Source organism: Trachymyrmex septentrionalis, unplaced genomic scaffold, assembly GCF_001594115.1.
Source record: "Trachymyrmex septentrionalis isolate Tsep2-gDNA-1 unplaced genomic scaffold, Tsep1.0 scaffold87, whole genome shotgun sequence".
Taxonomy (NCBI): domain Eukaryota; kingdom Metazoa; phylum Arthropoda; class Insecta; order Hymenoptera; family Formicidae; genus Trachymyrmex; species Trachymyrmex septentrionalis.
The window spans coordinates 1,588,181-1,605,607 of NW_017306059.1; the positions used below are offsets into that span (position 1 = coordinate 1,588,181).

General features: G+C 34.2%; 2 protein-coding genes across 2 annotated transcripts in view; one reads left to right on the forward strand and one right to left on the reverse strand.

The window, feature by feature from the left end:
- Positions 1–11,007, reverse strand: part of LOC108755429 (lysine-specific histone demethylase 1A) — a 114,746-nt gene extending 103,739 nt beyond the window's left edge. Inside the window, exons 1-10 of the mRNA XM_018498416.1 lie at positions 10,896–11,007; positions 10,276–10,498; positions 10,047–10,198; positions 9,832–9,993; positions 9,127–9,243; positions 8,856–9,032; positions 8,415–8,681; positions 8,170–8,307; positions 7,952–8,025; positions 7,714–7,862 (exon numbers count right to left, since the gene is read on the reverse strand). Coding sequence (XP_018353918.1) covers positions 7,714–7,862; positions 7,952–8,025; positions 8,170–8,307; positions 8,415–8,681; positions 8,856–9,032; positions 9,127–9,243; positions 9,832–9,993; positions 10,047–10,198; positions 10,276–10,498; positions 10,896–10,919 — 1,483 coding nt within the window. The 5' untranslated portion in view covers positions 10,920–11,007. The remainder of the gene's footprint in view (positions 1–7,713; positions 7,863–7,951; positions 8,026–8,169; positions 8,308–8,414; positions 8,682–8,855; positions 9,033–9,126; positions 9,244–9,831; positions 9,994–10,046; positions 10,199–10,275; positions 10,499–10,895) is intronic.
- Positions 11,008–13,383: 2,376 nt separating this feature from the next.
- On the forward strand, positions 13,384–16,307 carry LOC108755242. The gene is made up of 8 exons (XM_018498143.1): positions 13,384–13,466; positions 13,533–13,584; positions 13,658–13,860; positions 13,917–14,069; positions 15,266–15,346; positions 15,404–15,455; positions 15,557–15,759; positions 15,816–16,307. The coding sequence occupies exons 1-8, from the start codon at positions 13,401–13,403 to the stop codon at positions 15,984–15,986; spliced, it is 981 nt and encodes a 326-aa protein (XP_018353645.1). The 5' UTR covers positions 13,384–13,400; the 3' UTR covers positions 15,987–16,307.
- The last annotated feature ends 1,120 nt before the right edge of the window (positions 16,308–17,427 follow it).

Genomic DNA, 17,427 nt, shown 5'->3' on the forward strand with positions numbered 1-17,427 from the left:
CAATCGTTTCGTTGACGCTTCTTCTTCACGGACGGCGGTCGTGGTGATAACCGGAATGAGAAATCACGTGGCTCATGTGGCGGACTGTACCCCAGATAGACTATATCGACAAGGTACCCTACCGCGTTGCCGACACGAGGGGCACTGTAAATGGTAAAGACACCGGCGTGGAGGGTAGAGGAGGCCCCGTGGACGTACGTATGTATGTAGGGTACCACAGCGTGCACGGATAGGCCGAAAGTGGTCATGGGAAAGGTATCGGTGCATTAAGGCCAAGACTGGATTCCGCGGGGCGAGGCCGGCTCGTTGGCGGGTAGGAGTGTACAAGGTCTTCGATACCTCGTAAATTACCACTCGTGGCCCCCCTCCTGTCCCCCCCCCTTCCGTCCGTCCGTTCGCCCGCCGTCCAGTTCTCGGCTCTCGGCTAATGTTAAGCTGCCTACGTTTTCGTTCAGTCGAGGGAAGACTTCGAGAGGAAAGATGTGCCTTCCTCCCACCCCCATCGTTCGTCGTTTGATCGGACTCTATGAAAACACCGGTTCAGCCCCGGGTCCAACACTCTGCGCCCAGGGAAGATGATATGTTCGAATGTATTGGATGACTTCGAAATTGGTGGAACAATGCGCGCGCATTGACACTCCCGCGTCAAGTCTGCATTTCTTCACAAACTCGCAACACTTTGTACATTAATTAAGAGAAAAATATTTAGTAATTGTAAATATAATTACATGTTAACTGTAATTAAGATTATTAATGTATGATATTAGTAATAATAACTATATTATGTACAGTTCTATCAATATATATAATTTATAATCAAAAAGACTATAATTATAGTTATTATTACTATAAAAATGATACTTACTCTACAATTTATAATCATAAAGAATATTTAACTACAATTTATAGTAATTGCAATCATTTTTATGATAATAACTATAATTATAATCATTATCTGTTGCCAACTATATATATTTGTTGATAGAACGATGTCTAGTGACTATTATTAAAATTATAGCAGTAATAATAATCATAATTATAGTAACATATGATTATAGTTACAAATACCAAAAATTTGTCTCACAGTGCAGCAACAAATGATCTACTAATAAAATTAATTCCATCATATTTCACGTATAAAAATTCTTAATATATTGCGAATTAGTAATTTTATAAACAAATTTTCTTATAAAAATTACATTTCAATGAAATTTTTATACAAAATTAATATTTGAGATAATATATATTAAAGAGACCTGCAACAGAAAATCTGTACACTATGCGTTCCAATTAGGTTTATCGCAACAAAGTACGTTCCTTTTATGTTTAATATTGTTCGCAGTCGGGAAAAGGAATTTGGAAAAAAATTTCGTGTAAAAAATTTCGTTTCCATTGTACGTCTAATATGCTTATCGTATATGTAATATGCTCTCGCAATTTAAGCGGGAGCGCCCAACTGCGAGACAATATCGCGCTAAGCCGTATTTGCTCCGAGTAGTTGGGATTTTTACAATGTCGGACAAATCCGATCCGCGCGATTGGAATGTCAAGGAGCCCGTGCCGAGACTTGAGAATCGCGATATCGCTGCTCTAGAGTGCATCCGCTCGCAAAAAAATGTCCGTAGCGCCGTGGCGCGGGCCGACCGGGGCGAATATTTGAGGAGAGGAGGAATGCATATTCAAGATCGTAACGATGCAATTTCGATGGCGCATACATAATGAGAGCCTCAAGAGCGGTGCGCCGCTCTTGCCCGGTTAATATCAACCTTTCTGCACAATGGTCCTATCACGAGAGGACTCGGAAGAAATTTCGACGTAACCCCGATGGTGGTTGCATTGTCATACCTCGAGCTTCGCTCAACAAAGACTGCCTGTGCAATGCAGCATTGCTGCCGCCGTTGCTGCTGTTGCTACTTCTGCTGCCGCTGATGCTGCTATGCCGAGGGGAACGAACGAAAGTGCGGTATTGATGTTGAAAAAGGAAGAACAACGACATAATCTCGAATCATCATGCGAGATGAGATATCCGGCCGCGGCGGGGCCGAGCTCGAGAAGCGTGATTTTACCTACTCGTTAAACGTTGAACGCTTCTCGCTTCCGGTAAACTCCCATGGTACCTTCGTATGTATTTCGATCCCTGATTGTTGATTCTAAATCGTTCATGACTGTTAACACGCGCTATTCGCGAGATGCAAGGACCGCTGGGAACAATAACAATGCGTCGAAAGTAACTTGATTACATGGCTTAATTAAGCTCAATTACGATGTTATTATAGCATAATGTAGAACGCGGCTGGCTAATGGATAGGTATATAAAGCGCATCTATTATGATGAGATATCGCAGCATTCGTAACCATCATTAGGAGACACGGTAGTGTCTCGAGTGTCAAGTTCTGATATTGTATTATACCATGATTAGATGGCAGGTCCTATGAAGACCAGCCAAATGTTGGTAACAACAGTAATACGGAATATGTTTTAACATTTACAGCGTTTATTGAATACGTTACGAATCATGCGGTTTCTCATCGTAATACATGCGTCAATCATTAGACTAATTAGATTAACTCCCGAGATCGTATTATATATATATATAATATACATATACAATATATCAGAATTTTTTTCTTTTAAAATAAGAAATGAATATCGAAGCTACTGTCTCTCATACGATAAAATCCCCTTCCCTCCTTTCCGCAATTTCCTTCTTTTTATCTTTATTTTCTTCATTTCTTTTCTCACTTTTATTTTTCCTCTCCTTTTATCGCGGGTTCGCCGCAAAATCGCTCCGAGTCCCCGATAAAAGCACGCTGGGTTATTCTCGCGTCAATTAGCGCGATCGCGCACCAAGGGAATTTCGTCGTGTCCCCACGGCGTGCCCGGTTCGCGCCTCGAGGAACCGTCATCGCCGCATTACGGCCGAGTAATCTCCTTTATCGTGTCCCGATCCCGATTAATTTAAAAATATACACGCGTTAACGACGCGTACGGTATATCGCGGGCAACGGCACGCATTACGCGCGCAAGGAGACGCGAGGAGGCGCGTAAAAGGATGAGAGGGAAGGGAAGGATGGAGAAGGTGGCGAGTGGAACCAGTCGGCTCGCGAGATCCTGCGAAGGACATCCGCGTGTTGGAAGTTGGAACCCTACGCGCGGATGTTACCACGCCGGCTGTAACTCCTTCCTCCTCCTCCTCCTCCCTCCTTCCTTCCTTCCTTCCTTCCTCCCTCCCTCCCTCCCCCTACCTCTGTAACAGCAAGGAGGAGAAAGATCGCGGGTAGAGGAGAGACCTCGCGCGCATGAAGTCAGCTTTACGACAATATAATTTTGGAAGCGACACAGGGACGGCGTGGAATGCGACGATCGGAGTCAACGAACGGCATATAGAAGTCTTCGATACATCGTAAATGGCCCCCGTCCCTCCCCCGACTCGTCGTTGCGCTCCTGATCGTACACGGACCTCTCCTCGTGGCCGAGGAAGTTTATACAGGGTGTTTCGTGAATATCAGCGACCTCGAACGGCAACTTGTCCATCGAGACAAGCTGATTGTGATAAAGCTTGCTATCGCGAGAGCTTTATGGCACAATTACAGAGCCGTTTAACAAATTAAAAACGGAGGAGATCAAAGACGGGAAATAAAACCTTCTCAGTAATGACTTCAGACATAAACGATCTATTTTTCAAATGAGCTTTGCTTTCGAGATATTTTTGCTCGAGGTTTAATTATCAAGATACTGTTGGGTTACAGATCTGAAGAACTGCGAAAGAAAATGACCAACAAAATTACAGAAGGACTTACTTCGTTACAGAAGGACTATCTTCCAATTCATGGATATTCCTAGGAAAGGAATGAATTGATGGAGAAATTCTACAAATTCTACAAACACCCTGTGGGTTGTCACGTGCACGATGCCGAGCTGTCTACGGGTAACGAAAAATCGACGTCGTCGCATCCCAAAAACGCATCCCGACGACGTGGTTGGCCGGTATCTCGTTGCTGGCAGAGCCCGCGGTAACTCTACGTTATATGGCTGATCGAGGTAACCGGTGAAGAAGGCCAAGACGGTACCTCCGTGACGGCCGGCGTCTTCGAGATACATCCATAAATTTTGGCGCACCAAATACTCCCCGAGAATAGCTTCGACTGCATAGGTCGGATCAATAACCGCATAAAGTATGGGAAGAAAGAGCGCAACGGCACGTATTCGCAGTATTCGGTCTCGGAGCGTGAACGTGCGTAGACTGGGAAGAAACCCATGGAGATCGGAGTAAAATAGAACCTCGCGATCACGTCGCTGTGTTTTTCCTCGTGCAACAACAGGAACAACGCGCGAGGCAGCCTTACGCACTTTTTGTTCCGCCTTAACTTCGCGGATATGATCAAAAGTGCACATGAAATTGTTGCCGAATATTTCCGCGATACGTGACGACAAGTGGCCAGTGCACGTATTCTTTTAATAACAATGTAAATCGATATCGTTATTTAGTCGTATTATACATGGTAAAAAAATTGTGCAACGACAATATATAATATAATGATAACAAATTGTCATTTAGAATTACAAGCACGGTGAGAGGTGACAATGTTAGAAGAGAATTCGCTCAATCACATAAATCCATATCATTATTTAGAGAAAACTTCTCGACGACTTCTTTCTCTATTTATAATCTGTAATTATAAACATTCACATCGCCCTCGAATTGTAAAAAGTGCCAAACATTTCAGTATTCACGTTTATATTAAAAACTTGAATGTTTTAAGGGTATCTTAAAGAAACGATTTACAAAGAGTCAAACCACTGATCTTCCTTATATTATTAAATTCCAAGCGTCCTAACGTAGGAACGAAGGAGCGGCTGCTCTTACCTAGATAAGGCAACAAAAAGATATAAACTGGTATGTTACCCGAGTGAAATGGATGGAACCAGAAAAATTGGAACAAGACAAACGTCCTATAAAGTATTGTTTTCGGTGCGTTTCTCGATAAAATCGTGGCCAAACTCTTCGGCAGGTCTCGTTTGAAACCGAGAAGAAACTGATGGTCCGTAAAGAGCGCGCTGTGGACGGTTCATCTTGGACGTTCCGATTATATCAAGTGGATCAGTGCTCGCGCCCGAAGCGCTGCCAAAGGGGCTGCTTCAAAGAGAGAGAGAGAGAGAGAAAGAAAAAAAAAAAGAGATCCCTATTGTCGTGTTTAATTTAGCGTTAAATTGTTTACATCTCATTAATCGCGCGCAGTGGACAACAACGGTGGGATTCGCTGCAGCAAAAGACTGTCATGATCATCGATGCACGTCAGTCATGGGGGGCCATGGCCCACGTCCCCCTTGGATATCGAGTCGTCCATTGCCACGCTCCCGATTCTCGCACGGTCGAAATGCATCCGCTTGTGCTCTGCAATTCCGTGCGCGATACGATCGGAACAGATTTCTTTTTCGATCAAGAGACACAAATAAAAAAAAAAGGAGCTAAAGCGGGATAATGGACTTATTCTGTTCATTACTCTGCTCCAGATCCACAGACGTATTTGACCTGGAAATAACCACTTGTAATGTTTTTACACTTCAATATCGAGAAAACATGAAACGTTGTAAAATGGATAATTCTTTTTTTATTTTAGATACATTTTTTTTTTTAAGGAATGTTCTTCATAAACTTTTAAATATGCAACTCCATCAAACCGCAATAAAAAAACGTTATATTAATTAAAAACAATTTTTTTAGAAATATCTATATCTTCTATAATTATCTTCTATAATAAGCCATGTAACGTTTATTTCGTTTAATATTTATTTGTATAGTTTCTATTTACTTTTTAAAATAAAATATTATGAGTAAATCCATATCTGTTTTCAAATGCCAACAAATAAAAAAAACAATCAATAATACACAATATCTTGTTAATAACAATTTTAATTGGAGTGTAAAAAACACCTCAAGTGATCTATATTTTCTCAGGTCAATAGTTAATATATAATAAGAAATTATCTTGACACAATGAGCTATTTGAAATAATAGTTTGGTCCATTCGATTCGCTAAATGATTAGCAAAACAAGAATAAACTCAAGAATGAATTAAAACAAAACTCACTATCTCAAATACGAGGGTCTCTGATTTTTATTCCTATTCTTCTTATTATCCTTAAATCAGGTTGTACCCTGCTTCTTAAATTTTTATTGCGCTATCACTCACAGAAACATGTGTACGTGAATGTACATGACGTGTAAACGTATACGAATGTATTGAGTTCGGGTTCGGGCTAAGCTCAAATGACTGTGCGAATCGGTCATCCCGGGAATCGGAACAGATCTCTGTTTCTTCTTGTCCTATATGCTCCATTTCGCGTCGATGGGACGACTTTGGATTGGTGTTCTGAACAACGTCCACTTGCTTCGACCGATTCGTCGAATTTGCAACGCGGTATTGACACAGTTAAGCCGCGTTACTGCGGGAATGATAGCGGCTAGTTTCGATTGCGTATCGAGTACCGCGTAGTTAAGGACATAGTCGGATTTCCACCGTGAATGTTAATCTTCTTAGCTTAGTTCATGGCAAACGGAATTTTTCGCTAGTACAACACGAAAAAATATGTTAAAAATATAGTAAAAGACAATATAGCGAAGATATTAAGGAAAAGATAAAAAAAAATATTCTCACAAAAGACGCGATTACTTAACGTATTCCATCCAAAATCAATAATATTCATTTCTGCCAATGTAAATTAACTTCAATTAATCTTGATTTAATTTACTTTTTATCTTTTCCTTAGTATTAAGGATTAATAAAAAGATAAAGAGTAAATTAAACTGAGATTAAAGTTAATTTACATTGAAAAAAATGTATGTAAAATATTTAAATTGATTATCTCATTAAAAAAACATATACGTTCAGATCGTTATGGTTTTTTACATATGTACATTAAAGTACACGATAAAATGTAAAATTTGATTAATATCGCTAGGTTTAGTATGATGCGTAATAAAGAATATGGACATCCATGCATGTCTTGATAAACACATCTCATAAAATTAAAATAACTCGACAACGATTTATTTGCCGATATAAAGCGCAAAAATACCCGTTTACATCGGCGGTCGTAAAATATTTTTAACGGCGTGGCTTTTCTGTCGCCGCTTTAGTAAGCTCGTAAGGGTTTACGGGCTATGATCATAGTATAATTTCACATAATGAGAACTCTGGTACTCGATCGCATGGGGGGATACGGCTATCTACACGGAATCTCATGCTATCGGCTTTCAATAAGGTTGATAAAGTCAACTACAGGGAGACGCGAAAAGCGAGAATATCAAACGCCTATAAAGGAGATGCAACTCGCGAATAATTCACTCATTATCTGTACCATCTCCTTTCTACTTTAGCAATTTTCAGAAAATGTCGAAAGACTTGGATGTGCATCTTTTAGCAAACATACATCACGAATCTAATTTCATAGGACCTTATATGTGTTTCGATCCATACAATATTATTAATTAAATATTCCGCAATTAATTAATACTTAATTTGTCAATTTTGTTCAACTAGTATTGAATATCTTAATGTACACATTACGATTAAAGAAAACGGTGATTGCGAATGATACAAAATAATACGATCATGCATTTAACAAATAATATACACAATCTCCGTTTTGCAAATTTTCAAGCATTATAGCTTCAAAATGCTCCTTTTAAAAATAATTAGTGGACTTACCCGTTAGATGACTTCCAGTGAACTCGAAATCGTCGTCTTGATCCCAGTGCTTCAAACTCAAATTCGACAAAGATGTTGCATTGGCAAACTCCAAGTTCGCAAAATGCCAATCCAGTATCTGCCGATCTTTGGATGATAAATAGACGTCGCTGCATTCAAAACAAAAGAAATTTATATCAATTGGTATATTTAACGTAGATATATAATAACGCGTGTAGAATATAAAACGTATATTTACCTAGGAGGTGATGCTTCCAATTCTTGTAGTTTTGCTTCAATTTCTTTTTGCTGATCTGATAATTGATCCCATTCCTAAAGAATAAAATATAAACATATCATATATGTCTTATTATATATTTAATTTTACTATATAAATATATTTTTAATTATACTATATAATAAAAATATATTTAATATACTATATAAATTTATATTTTTATTATATAAACTACATACCTTGCAAACATTATGGAGATCACGTAACTTAGATCGGAGCACGAATTCTTGCGTTATATCTCGAGTTTGTAATTTACTTTCGGTCAATTCTTTATATTGTTTATTCAGTTCCATTAAACGATCCATAATAGAGATCATCTATGACATAAATTAATTATTATTTAATTAATTGTACAATCACATTATTTTTTATAATCACATATTTTATCTAAAAAATATTTCATTAAATTATAGTTTATACGTACTCTATGCTGATTGGTGATTAACCGTCCTTGCAACGAAAGTACTGAACGTAAATGCGCTACTTGACGCTGCTTTACACCTTGTTCTTGTAAACGTATTACCCATTCTAATGCTTGTCCTAAAGATACTGGACGTGCATTACTACTTTGCTGTCCTCCAGATCCTGCGCTATTTACGTAATTAAAATCTAATTGATGCGACAGATAAGAAGTTGCTTCTAGTAATCTGTTAAATTCTCTTTCAACCATTTCATCTTTATCTTTGGGAACCTGTAAAAAACATAAAATATACTGCTTACACTTTGTAACATATGATTAATTTTTATTTACATAATTATAAAACAATTTCAATGCCAAGAATATTTATAATAACTGTATCAAATTTAATACTGTACAGTAAAATCTATTTTATTTCATTATTTTATTAAAATAATTCAAACATACCGTTTGGCCATCGCTTTCATACAATGGACACTTTTGACGTATCTTATGAAGCTCCATATTAATTTGTTTACTAAGAGTCGTTACAGGATTTCCACCTAGACCTGTGACTACCATAGCTCCTAAATCCGCAATATAATTTGATTTACGAAACGTAGCGATTCGTCCACCAACACGATCCTAAAATGCAAATGAATTAGCAAAACAAACGTAGACTCAAGAATAAACTAAAATAAGATAATTATCTTATTTTATATAATTACTAAGTACTTACCCTAGCTTCCAACACAATTACTTCTAAGCCGAATTGTTGCATTTGTTGAGCTGCTGCCAATCCAGCAATACCAGCCCCTATTACAATGACTTTACCTAATTTTTTAGTTGGTAAAGGCTGCAAATAAATATAGATTATTCATTTCTCTAATATTGATATATATTGTATAGCATCCAGCATCCCCAATATTATATATGTTAAATTGATACTGTAATTTGAATTATACATACACATATATATACATACATATATACATATGTATATATAGTATATATAGTATAATACATGAATTGCAATATTGATTTATAATATGATATTGAAGATGCTAGATAACACTGCTTATCAATTGTTTAGCAAGTCGAACGTAAGATCGAATTAACTACATATTATATAAATATTAAAATTATTCTTCTCATTCCAGTGTCTTATGTTAGAGAAATAGTAACCTCTTTTGCATATATTTATTGATATATAGGATCTACAGTTTTTAATGCTAGATCTAAATAGTTTATTAAAAAAAGTTGACATGACAAAGATATTCTTGATAATTTGTCATTGCTTTCCAAAAGATAATCCAAGAGATCAAAGAAGATCTGATATGTATATTCTAGGTGAATTTGAATCCGGATCTTTAACTGTTACGCAACATTCTGTGCCATGATCGCTACTTATCGAAATTTTATAAATATATAATTTTTAAATTACCTTAAGACGTTTAAAAACTCCGAAGTTTACAAAACCATGTCGCTCTAAAAATGCATGAATCCTACGAGCAAGTACTGTGTCACTGTTATAAGGTGATTCAATTTGTGATAATACATTTTCGATGATTAACTGCTGTTTTGGATTTTCCAACCAGATTTGCAGCTAAAATTCAATCACATTAAAAAAAGTACAATGAGATCAATTTAAATACTCACAAGTCTATTCCTAATGTGTAAAAACACTTTCTGTGTTTGTAGTAGTCCACCAGCGATATCAGGAAAACAAGCAGCTTCAGTAGATGTCAATTTATCAAACGGAAGACGACTCTGAAAGGCTGCACCTTCCAATCCATTTAACAATTCCTTTACTAAATGTATAGATATAAATTAATATCCCTATCAACATTACCAAATTTAAAACTAATAACTAATTTATAAAATTCACCATGTGGATCTTCGTGATCACTATCTTGATCATCATCATCCTTAACCTCGGATTTTGAGACAGAAGGTATAGGAGCAGGTACTGTAGATTCAGATTCCTTTTTTATCTCAATAGGTACCTTTTTTTCAGGTGTTACGAGACCAGTTTTAGATTTCTCTGATGTATCCGAGGCGTTTTCATCTTCCAACTGATTATACTTTTCCTCCATTTCTCTATACTCCACCTATAATTAAATATACCTCTAAATTCATTCACTCATTAATTAAAAATTGAGATGCTATATAAAAAAAACCCATAAAACATAAATAATAAATATGTTTAAAAGTAAAACCAAAATAACTGCAGGTAGTTAAATAAATATATATCACCAAATGACATATACAAGTGTATACATAACCAAAATACCTGTCCTGTCTCATGATAAACAGTATATCCATGAATAACTATGAAATAAATCAGATAAAAATCATTCATTTCATTAACTATCACATAAAAGATAAAATACAAGCCAGCGTACGACGATTTATCTCAAAATCGATGTTGATGCACTTAACCACAAAAGTTAAAACATTTCTGGAATCTAGACGAATCTTAATGAGAAAAATGTGAAAAATACGAACCTTTGCTCTTTTCCTGCGGCTCATATCGTGCTAATTATTTAAATATTAGCTGATTATTTAATATCGATCCAAAGTGATGGCAATCACAGTTTCTCGAGTTTGTTTTGATGCTTGAAACAGCCGGCACACATAAAATTCAAGATTGGCAGTCATCGGATAATGCGGGAACGCAGCGCCCTCGAGGAATCCTCTGGAAACCGATGCGGTAGACGAACTCGATGAATATCCGGAGATAAGTACAGAGAAAGACATGAACTGTCGATAACTACACTATCATTCTATGATATATAGAGTGAATCAAAAGTTTGGATACAATCGAATTTCGAAGTATTCCTGAAAAAAATATTTCATATAAAAGTTGTAGGATTTTAATAATGCATCAAACAGGGTTCTTACTTGAATTTGAGTATAAAAGTATAGGATTTTCAAGGTCAATTTACAACTTTTCATTTTTACTTGATATTTTTATAGCTGACATCGAGATCTTTTCAAAATACTTATTTTTAATGTAAAGATGAAAATTAGAGAAACAACTTTGATAGTTCTGATTTTAACAAACATCACGATTTTTACGACATTGTGTGTGTGTGTGTGTGTGTATATGTGTGTGTGTATGCGCGTGCTAGAATAGATTGTCTCAGGTCTTAGGTCATTTAGATTGGTCGTACCAATGTTACTTTGACTTTAAGCAAGACTTAAAACTCTCTGTCTCGTTTTAAAGCGAAAGAGAGACAAAGAGAATTTTAAGCTTTACTTAAAGTCAAAGTAACCAGACCTTAAGGAATCATTATGACCATTATAATCATTAAGTTCATTTTCTTCCATCTATACGTACATAAAAGTCTCAACATTTTTAAATTTCTTTCACACTTGATGTCGGAATATATAAACTCTCTATTGACAATATCTAAAATGATCATTCAAAGAGTTAGGCATGAAGATTGTAAAGCCATCGAAAAGCTATTGAAGCGAAATTTTATTAATAATCAATAGATACAAAAATGTTAGACAACATAAAATATATGTCATTTTATAAGAATTGACAAACTACGAAAAGATGATCAATAGACCACAAATAGATTTATAAGAGATTTATATATATATAAAATACATATTATGAAGTATTTCTAACAATAATTTTTTTTTTAAATAAAAGAAATGTTTAGCTTTAGAAAGAGATGGCTTCGACGGGCAACTATTATATTTATGCAACGTGGCAACATATGATGAAAAGATTATCGGATATACGCTCTTTTATTACATTTATTTCATATGGTATGGAAAGGATACGTTTAGAAGATATTTATGTGACGTCGGATTTTCGAGGGAAATTGTAAATTGAAAGTAAAAAATGGTCTTTCAATTTCTTGTTCATATTGTTTTATTACAATAACATTGTTAAATTTTATTGCATTGACAAATGTTACATTTTTACTTTTTGTGATTGCGTTCCTAGCTTAGTTTATTTTATTTCAATACGATATTCTTATATATATATTTTTTATCCTTCGAAGGCTTTTTAGAGAGAGAGAAATATATGTCTTTCCATACTTCTAGTTAATTTCTGTAACACTGCACTGTTTTTAATATAAACTATAGCAAATCTATATTGATAAGAATTCACCCTTTATTTTTATCGATAAATGGGCATTTGTTGATAAAATAAGATGTAAATATGGACATGTACAAGGTGTCTGTAACTCATGAGATCACTCGTCATGAACAGATAGAGCGAACTGAGTCAAAAAGTCTTTTATTCATTTAAAATTTTCGCAATAGTTAATGAGATATTAATTTTTAAAGATTAGCTAAATATTGTTTTTCAATAATTTTTTATTCGAATACTATCAACTTTATAGAAAAACAGCAAGAGACAAAAATTATTTATTTCCTTCTCATAGAGTTCTAAGAATTTTTTCAAAATTTTTTATTAACTCTTTACTACTGCATTTTTCTTAATGGCAATTATTTTTATCAACATGAAAAAATGCGGTATTAAAAAATTCTGAAAAAATTCTCAGAATTCTATAAGAAAATAAACGATTTTTGTCACTTGTTTTTCTGTGTGTCTTCCAACAAACGGTGTGACACAATGGATCATTACATCCTTGTTGTTTGCTATAAAGTTGATAGCACTTGCATAAAAAAATATTGAAAACTATTCAGCGATTTTTAATAATGAATATCTAGTTTATTGCAAAAATTGTAAAATGGTAAAGAATTTTTCGACCAATTCGCACTGTCTGCTCATGACGAGCAACCCGTAGGTTACAGACACTAATATATAGGTACATATCACATCACACGCGCACGCACATGCACACGCACACACATGCACACGCACACACATACATATATTATACCGCTGTTAGATTGTCTCAGATTTCACAGACCATTCGAGGTTATTAGATTTACTTTCTTCCATCTGTACGGAACATTTTCAACATTTTTCAAATATTCATGTTTATTTGCAATATTTAAAAACGAAATCTCTCGCTATTGATAATGTCTGAAATAATTGTACGAAGAGCTAAACGTGAAGATTGTAAAGTCATCCTAGAACTTTCAAAGGTATTTTTTATTGATAATTAATAAAAACGTTACACAACTTTATGTATAAAACATGTCATTTTACAGGAACTTCTAAATTACGAAAAGATGTCCGATAAACCAGAAATTGATGATAAAAGTGAGATTTGTGTGCTTTCATATTATGTTATAAAATGTCTCTAAAACAATATTTTATAATAAAAATTGTTTAGCCTTCGAAAGAGATGGTTTCGACGGGGAACCTTTATATTTGTGTAATGTGGCAACGTGTGATGAAAAGATCATTGGATACGCAGTCTCTCATTACAATTATGCCACATGGTGTGGAAAAGGTATGTTGCTGCAAGATCTTTATGTGACACCGGATTTTCGAGGAAAAAATGTTGGCACCAAGCTTCTAAAAGCTGTCGCAAAGGTATGTTCAGTTAGAATTGCATATGCAATATGTATCTGATTACGAAATATTTGCAGGATGCAATTGAGAATGGTTGTCATAAACTAGACTTTTTGGTTCTTGAGTGGAATCCAGCGCGAGAATTTTACAAAAAACATAATGCTATTAATCTGTCCTCTAAGGAACCATGGCTCCGTTACCGTATTTTAGAAAAAAATTTGAAAGAATTGGTATCTGAATAGCATAAATATATTGTAATTAACTAACAGCGGTAATGATTATATTATACATACAAATATTTAATTTCAAATGAACTTTAAAATTAAAATTAAACAATAATTATTGCAATGGCTATAATTTTAAATTAATAATAAAATATTAATAAAAATAGAGAGTATTGAGTGCACGAAATTGATTTTTAACTCAATATATTTTCAAAAAATTTTGCGTCACAATTATTGTGCTTTCTCTATTTTCATTATTATTTTATTATTTCAAAAGTAAAACATCAATAAAAAATTTCTCGTATAAATTATATTATGAGATTAAAAAATTATTTCTTTAATCTTAAGTGATACATACTGTATTAAATAATATATTATTTTTGCAATATTTAATTCCAGCGTGTATCGTACCGTATAATTTTTTTTAGTCAATTTCAATTGTGCTCTTTTAATATTTCTCCTTTCCGATCGATTTATCTTATTTATCCATCTTATCTTATCTTATCCATAGACTTTATAGATATGACAAGACATACCGTGTCCTTATCCGTACATCTCTCTTCAAAAGAAATTGGAAATAGATATGTTTCGCGCATGCTTGGCATGTATTATACATTGAATGTTTCATTTTATTTTGCATATTTTTTTTAATTACCTGCACTTTATATTTTTAAAAAGAATCTTACTTCCTTCTTTGCTACAATATATAATTTAACATTTTTACAATAATATTAATGCATACGTTTAACTGACATGCGCAATGTAGACTTGCGGACACTTTGAGAAAGAGAAATCGGCGTGATGCTTGTTTTCCTACTGTATTGCTAGCTGGATTTACCACGCACCGTATTGACTGTGGTGCTATCAGTGCCAGTATTGCAGCCAATACAGTAGCAAAATTCTAATCCAGCTAGCAATCCAGCAGGAAAACAAGCATCGTGTGTTGCAAGCTTAAAATACGTTTCTGTCCAATCTCTTCCGGATGTTTCAAATGCAGAAACTATAGCAATTAATACTAGTCCACATTTGACGAAGCTACGATCATACATGTGTATGTATACTTACATGCACAAATACTAATCATTACATTATATACATATATCTAGATTAGATCAGTTACTACAGATCATTCAAGGAGATATAATCATTAGGTTTGCTTTCTTACATACTTTCGTATGTACTTTATTGATATTTGACGCCGGAATTTATATTTGATAATGTCTGAAATCATCATACGAAAAGCTAAACGTGAAGATTGTGAAGCCATCAGAATGCTCATACAGGTAATTTTTGTTGATAACCGATAACGATTGGACAATATAAAGAATATTATTTTTCAGGAATTGGCAGACTATGAAAAAATGCCCGATGGACCAGAAATTGATTACAAAAGTGAGACTTATATATTTTTATAACAGTTACATATTTTATTATGTTATGAAATATCTTTAAAATAAAATATTTTGTGGTAAAAAACTTGAAAAAACTTTTAGCCTTAGAAAGAGATGGCTTCGACGGGCAACCTTTATATTTCTGTAATGTAGCAACATCTAATGAAAAGGTCATTGGATATACTTTGTCTTATTACACTTATTCTACATGGTGTGGAAAATCTATGTATCTGGAAGATATCTATGTAACGCCAGACTTTCGAGGAAAACATGTTGGCATCAAACTTCTAAAAGCGGTTGCAAAGGTATGTTTAGTTAGAGTAACATATGTGATATATGTCTAATAATAAAATATTCGCAGGAAGCAATTGAGAATGATTGTCATAAATTAGACTTTGTGGTTCTTAATTGGAATCCAGCACAAGAATTTTATAAAATGTATGGAGCCAGTGATCTGACATCAAAGGAACAATGGCACTGTTATCGTTTCATCGAAAAAGATTTGAAAAAATTAGCATCTGATTGTGAATAGCATGATGATATTTTAATTATTGACAACGGCAATCATTAAAACAGGGTGGCTATTAGAATTGTGTTAAAACAAATGATTGTCAAAACAGAATAGGAAAATATATAATGGTTTACTTTCAATATAATCCTAATAGTCACCCTGCAGTATTATATATACAAATACTCAATATGTACTGCAGTATTATAGATACAAACACTCAATATGTATCAAACTCACTTCAAAATAAAATGTTCAAAAAAATTTTGTCCCTGCGTTACAAAATACATGGATAACTACATTCTTTGTATTTTTCATCTTTTCTCTTTCTCTCTCCAATATATCTAACTGTAAGCTAATTTAGATCAATTTTACTAGTTTAAGTGTAAAAAATGTGACATTAGTGTAGCACAAAAAATGAACTCAGAAAGAAGCTCGAAAATAAATATCTGACGTACCCGTGTTTTAAATAGAACTCGTTCACTGGCGCCTCTGTATGCACAAATGTTCACGTTGAACTACGTAGCCACGGATATTTTTGGCGGGTAATACGTCCTTTAATTTTGTTCTATGCTATTTACATTATTTGCAATGGTGCTGTGTTCTATGACAAAAGATAATTACATAACAATATATTCTAAAAATAATAATTAAATTCGGAATAATTTAAACCTAAGAAATATAAAAAGCATCAAATAAATATTTATCATTTAAATTAAATGATATAATCTAAAAGTTGAGTGCATTTTATTCTTCTCTGTTGCGTTTATTTTAATAATTAACGCTTTTTAACTTTTTTATATTTTTTAGACTTAAATTATTACTATTTTTATAATGCATTAGAGTGTGAACACAAGAATTGTAACACTTAGCAACTTAAGTTGTAGATGTAAATAACGCACAAGTTTTGGCGTATGACATACGATTTACTGCCGTCTCTTGGAGACCCGGCAATAAGATTTACGTCATATGTGAAAGCTTGTGCATTACTTACGTTAGAAAGAAATCTGAGAGCTAAAACTTGTAACCGCAAAATGCTGCCGCGCACTACTGCCCTCTGACAAAGTGGATGTAAACTACAACGTTCACTTTTCTTAGGGTACATCGTTCATTTTTCAAGGCTGGAGATGAGAAAACGATTTGATTCATATAATCGTGTTACATGTAGCACAATTATATGAACTAAATATCGATTTATTATCAAACTTTGACAACACTAAAATTACAATTTCAAAGAAAAATCAAGTGTTAATGAGTTATAAATGCATAAATACGTCTACTGAACTAATAAATCATAAAATTAGTACAATATTATCAGTTTTTGACTCTTAATTATTTCAATATTCACACGAACGCGAATTCCCGTAAAGATGTCGGTCTTTAATATCTCGTTGATGCTATCAGCGATAAAATTGATAATCCGATTTAACAAAATCCATGATCTCAAAAAAAAAAAAAAAAAAAA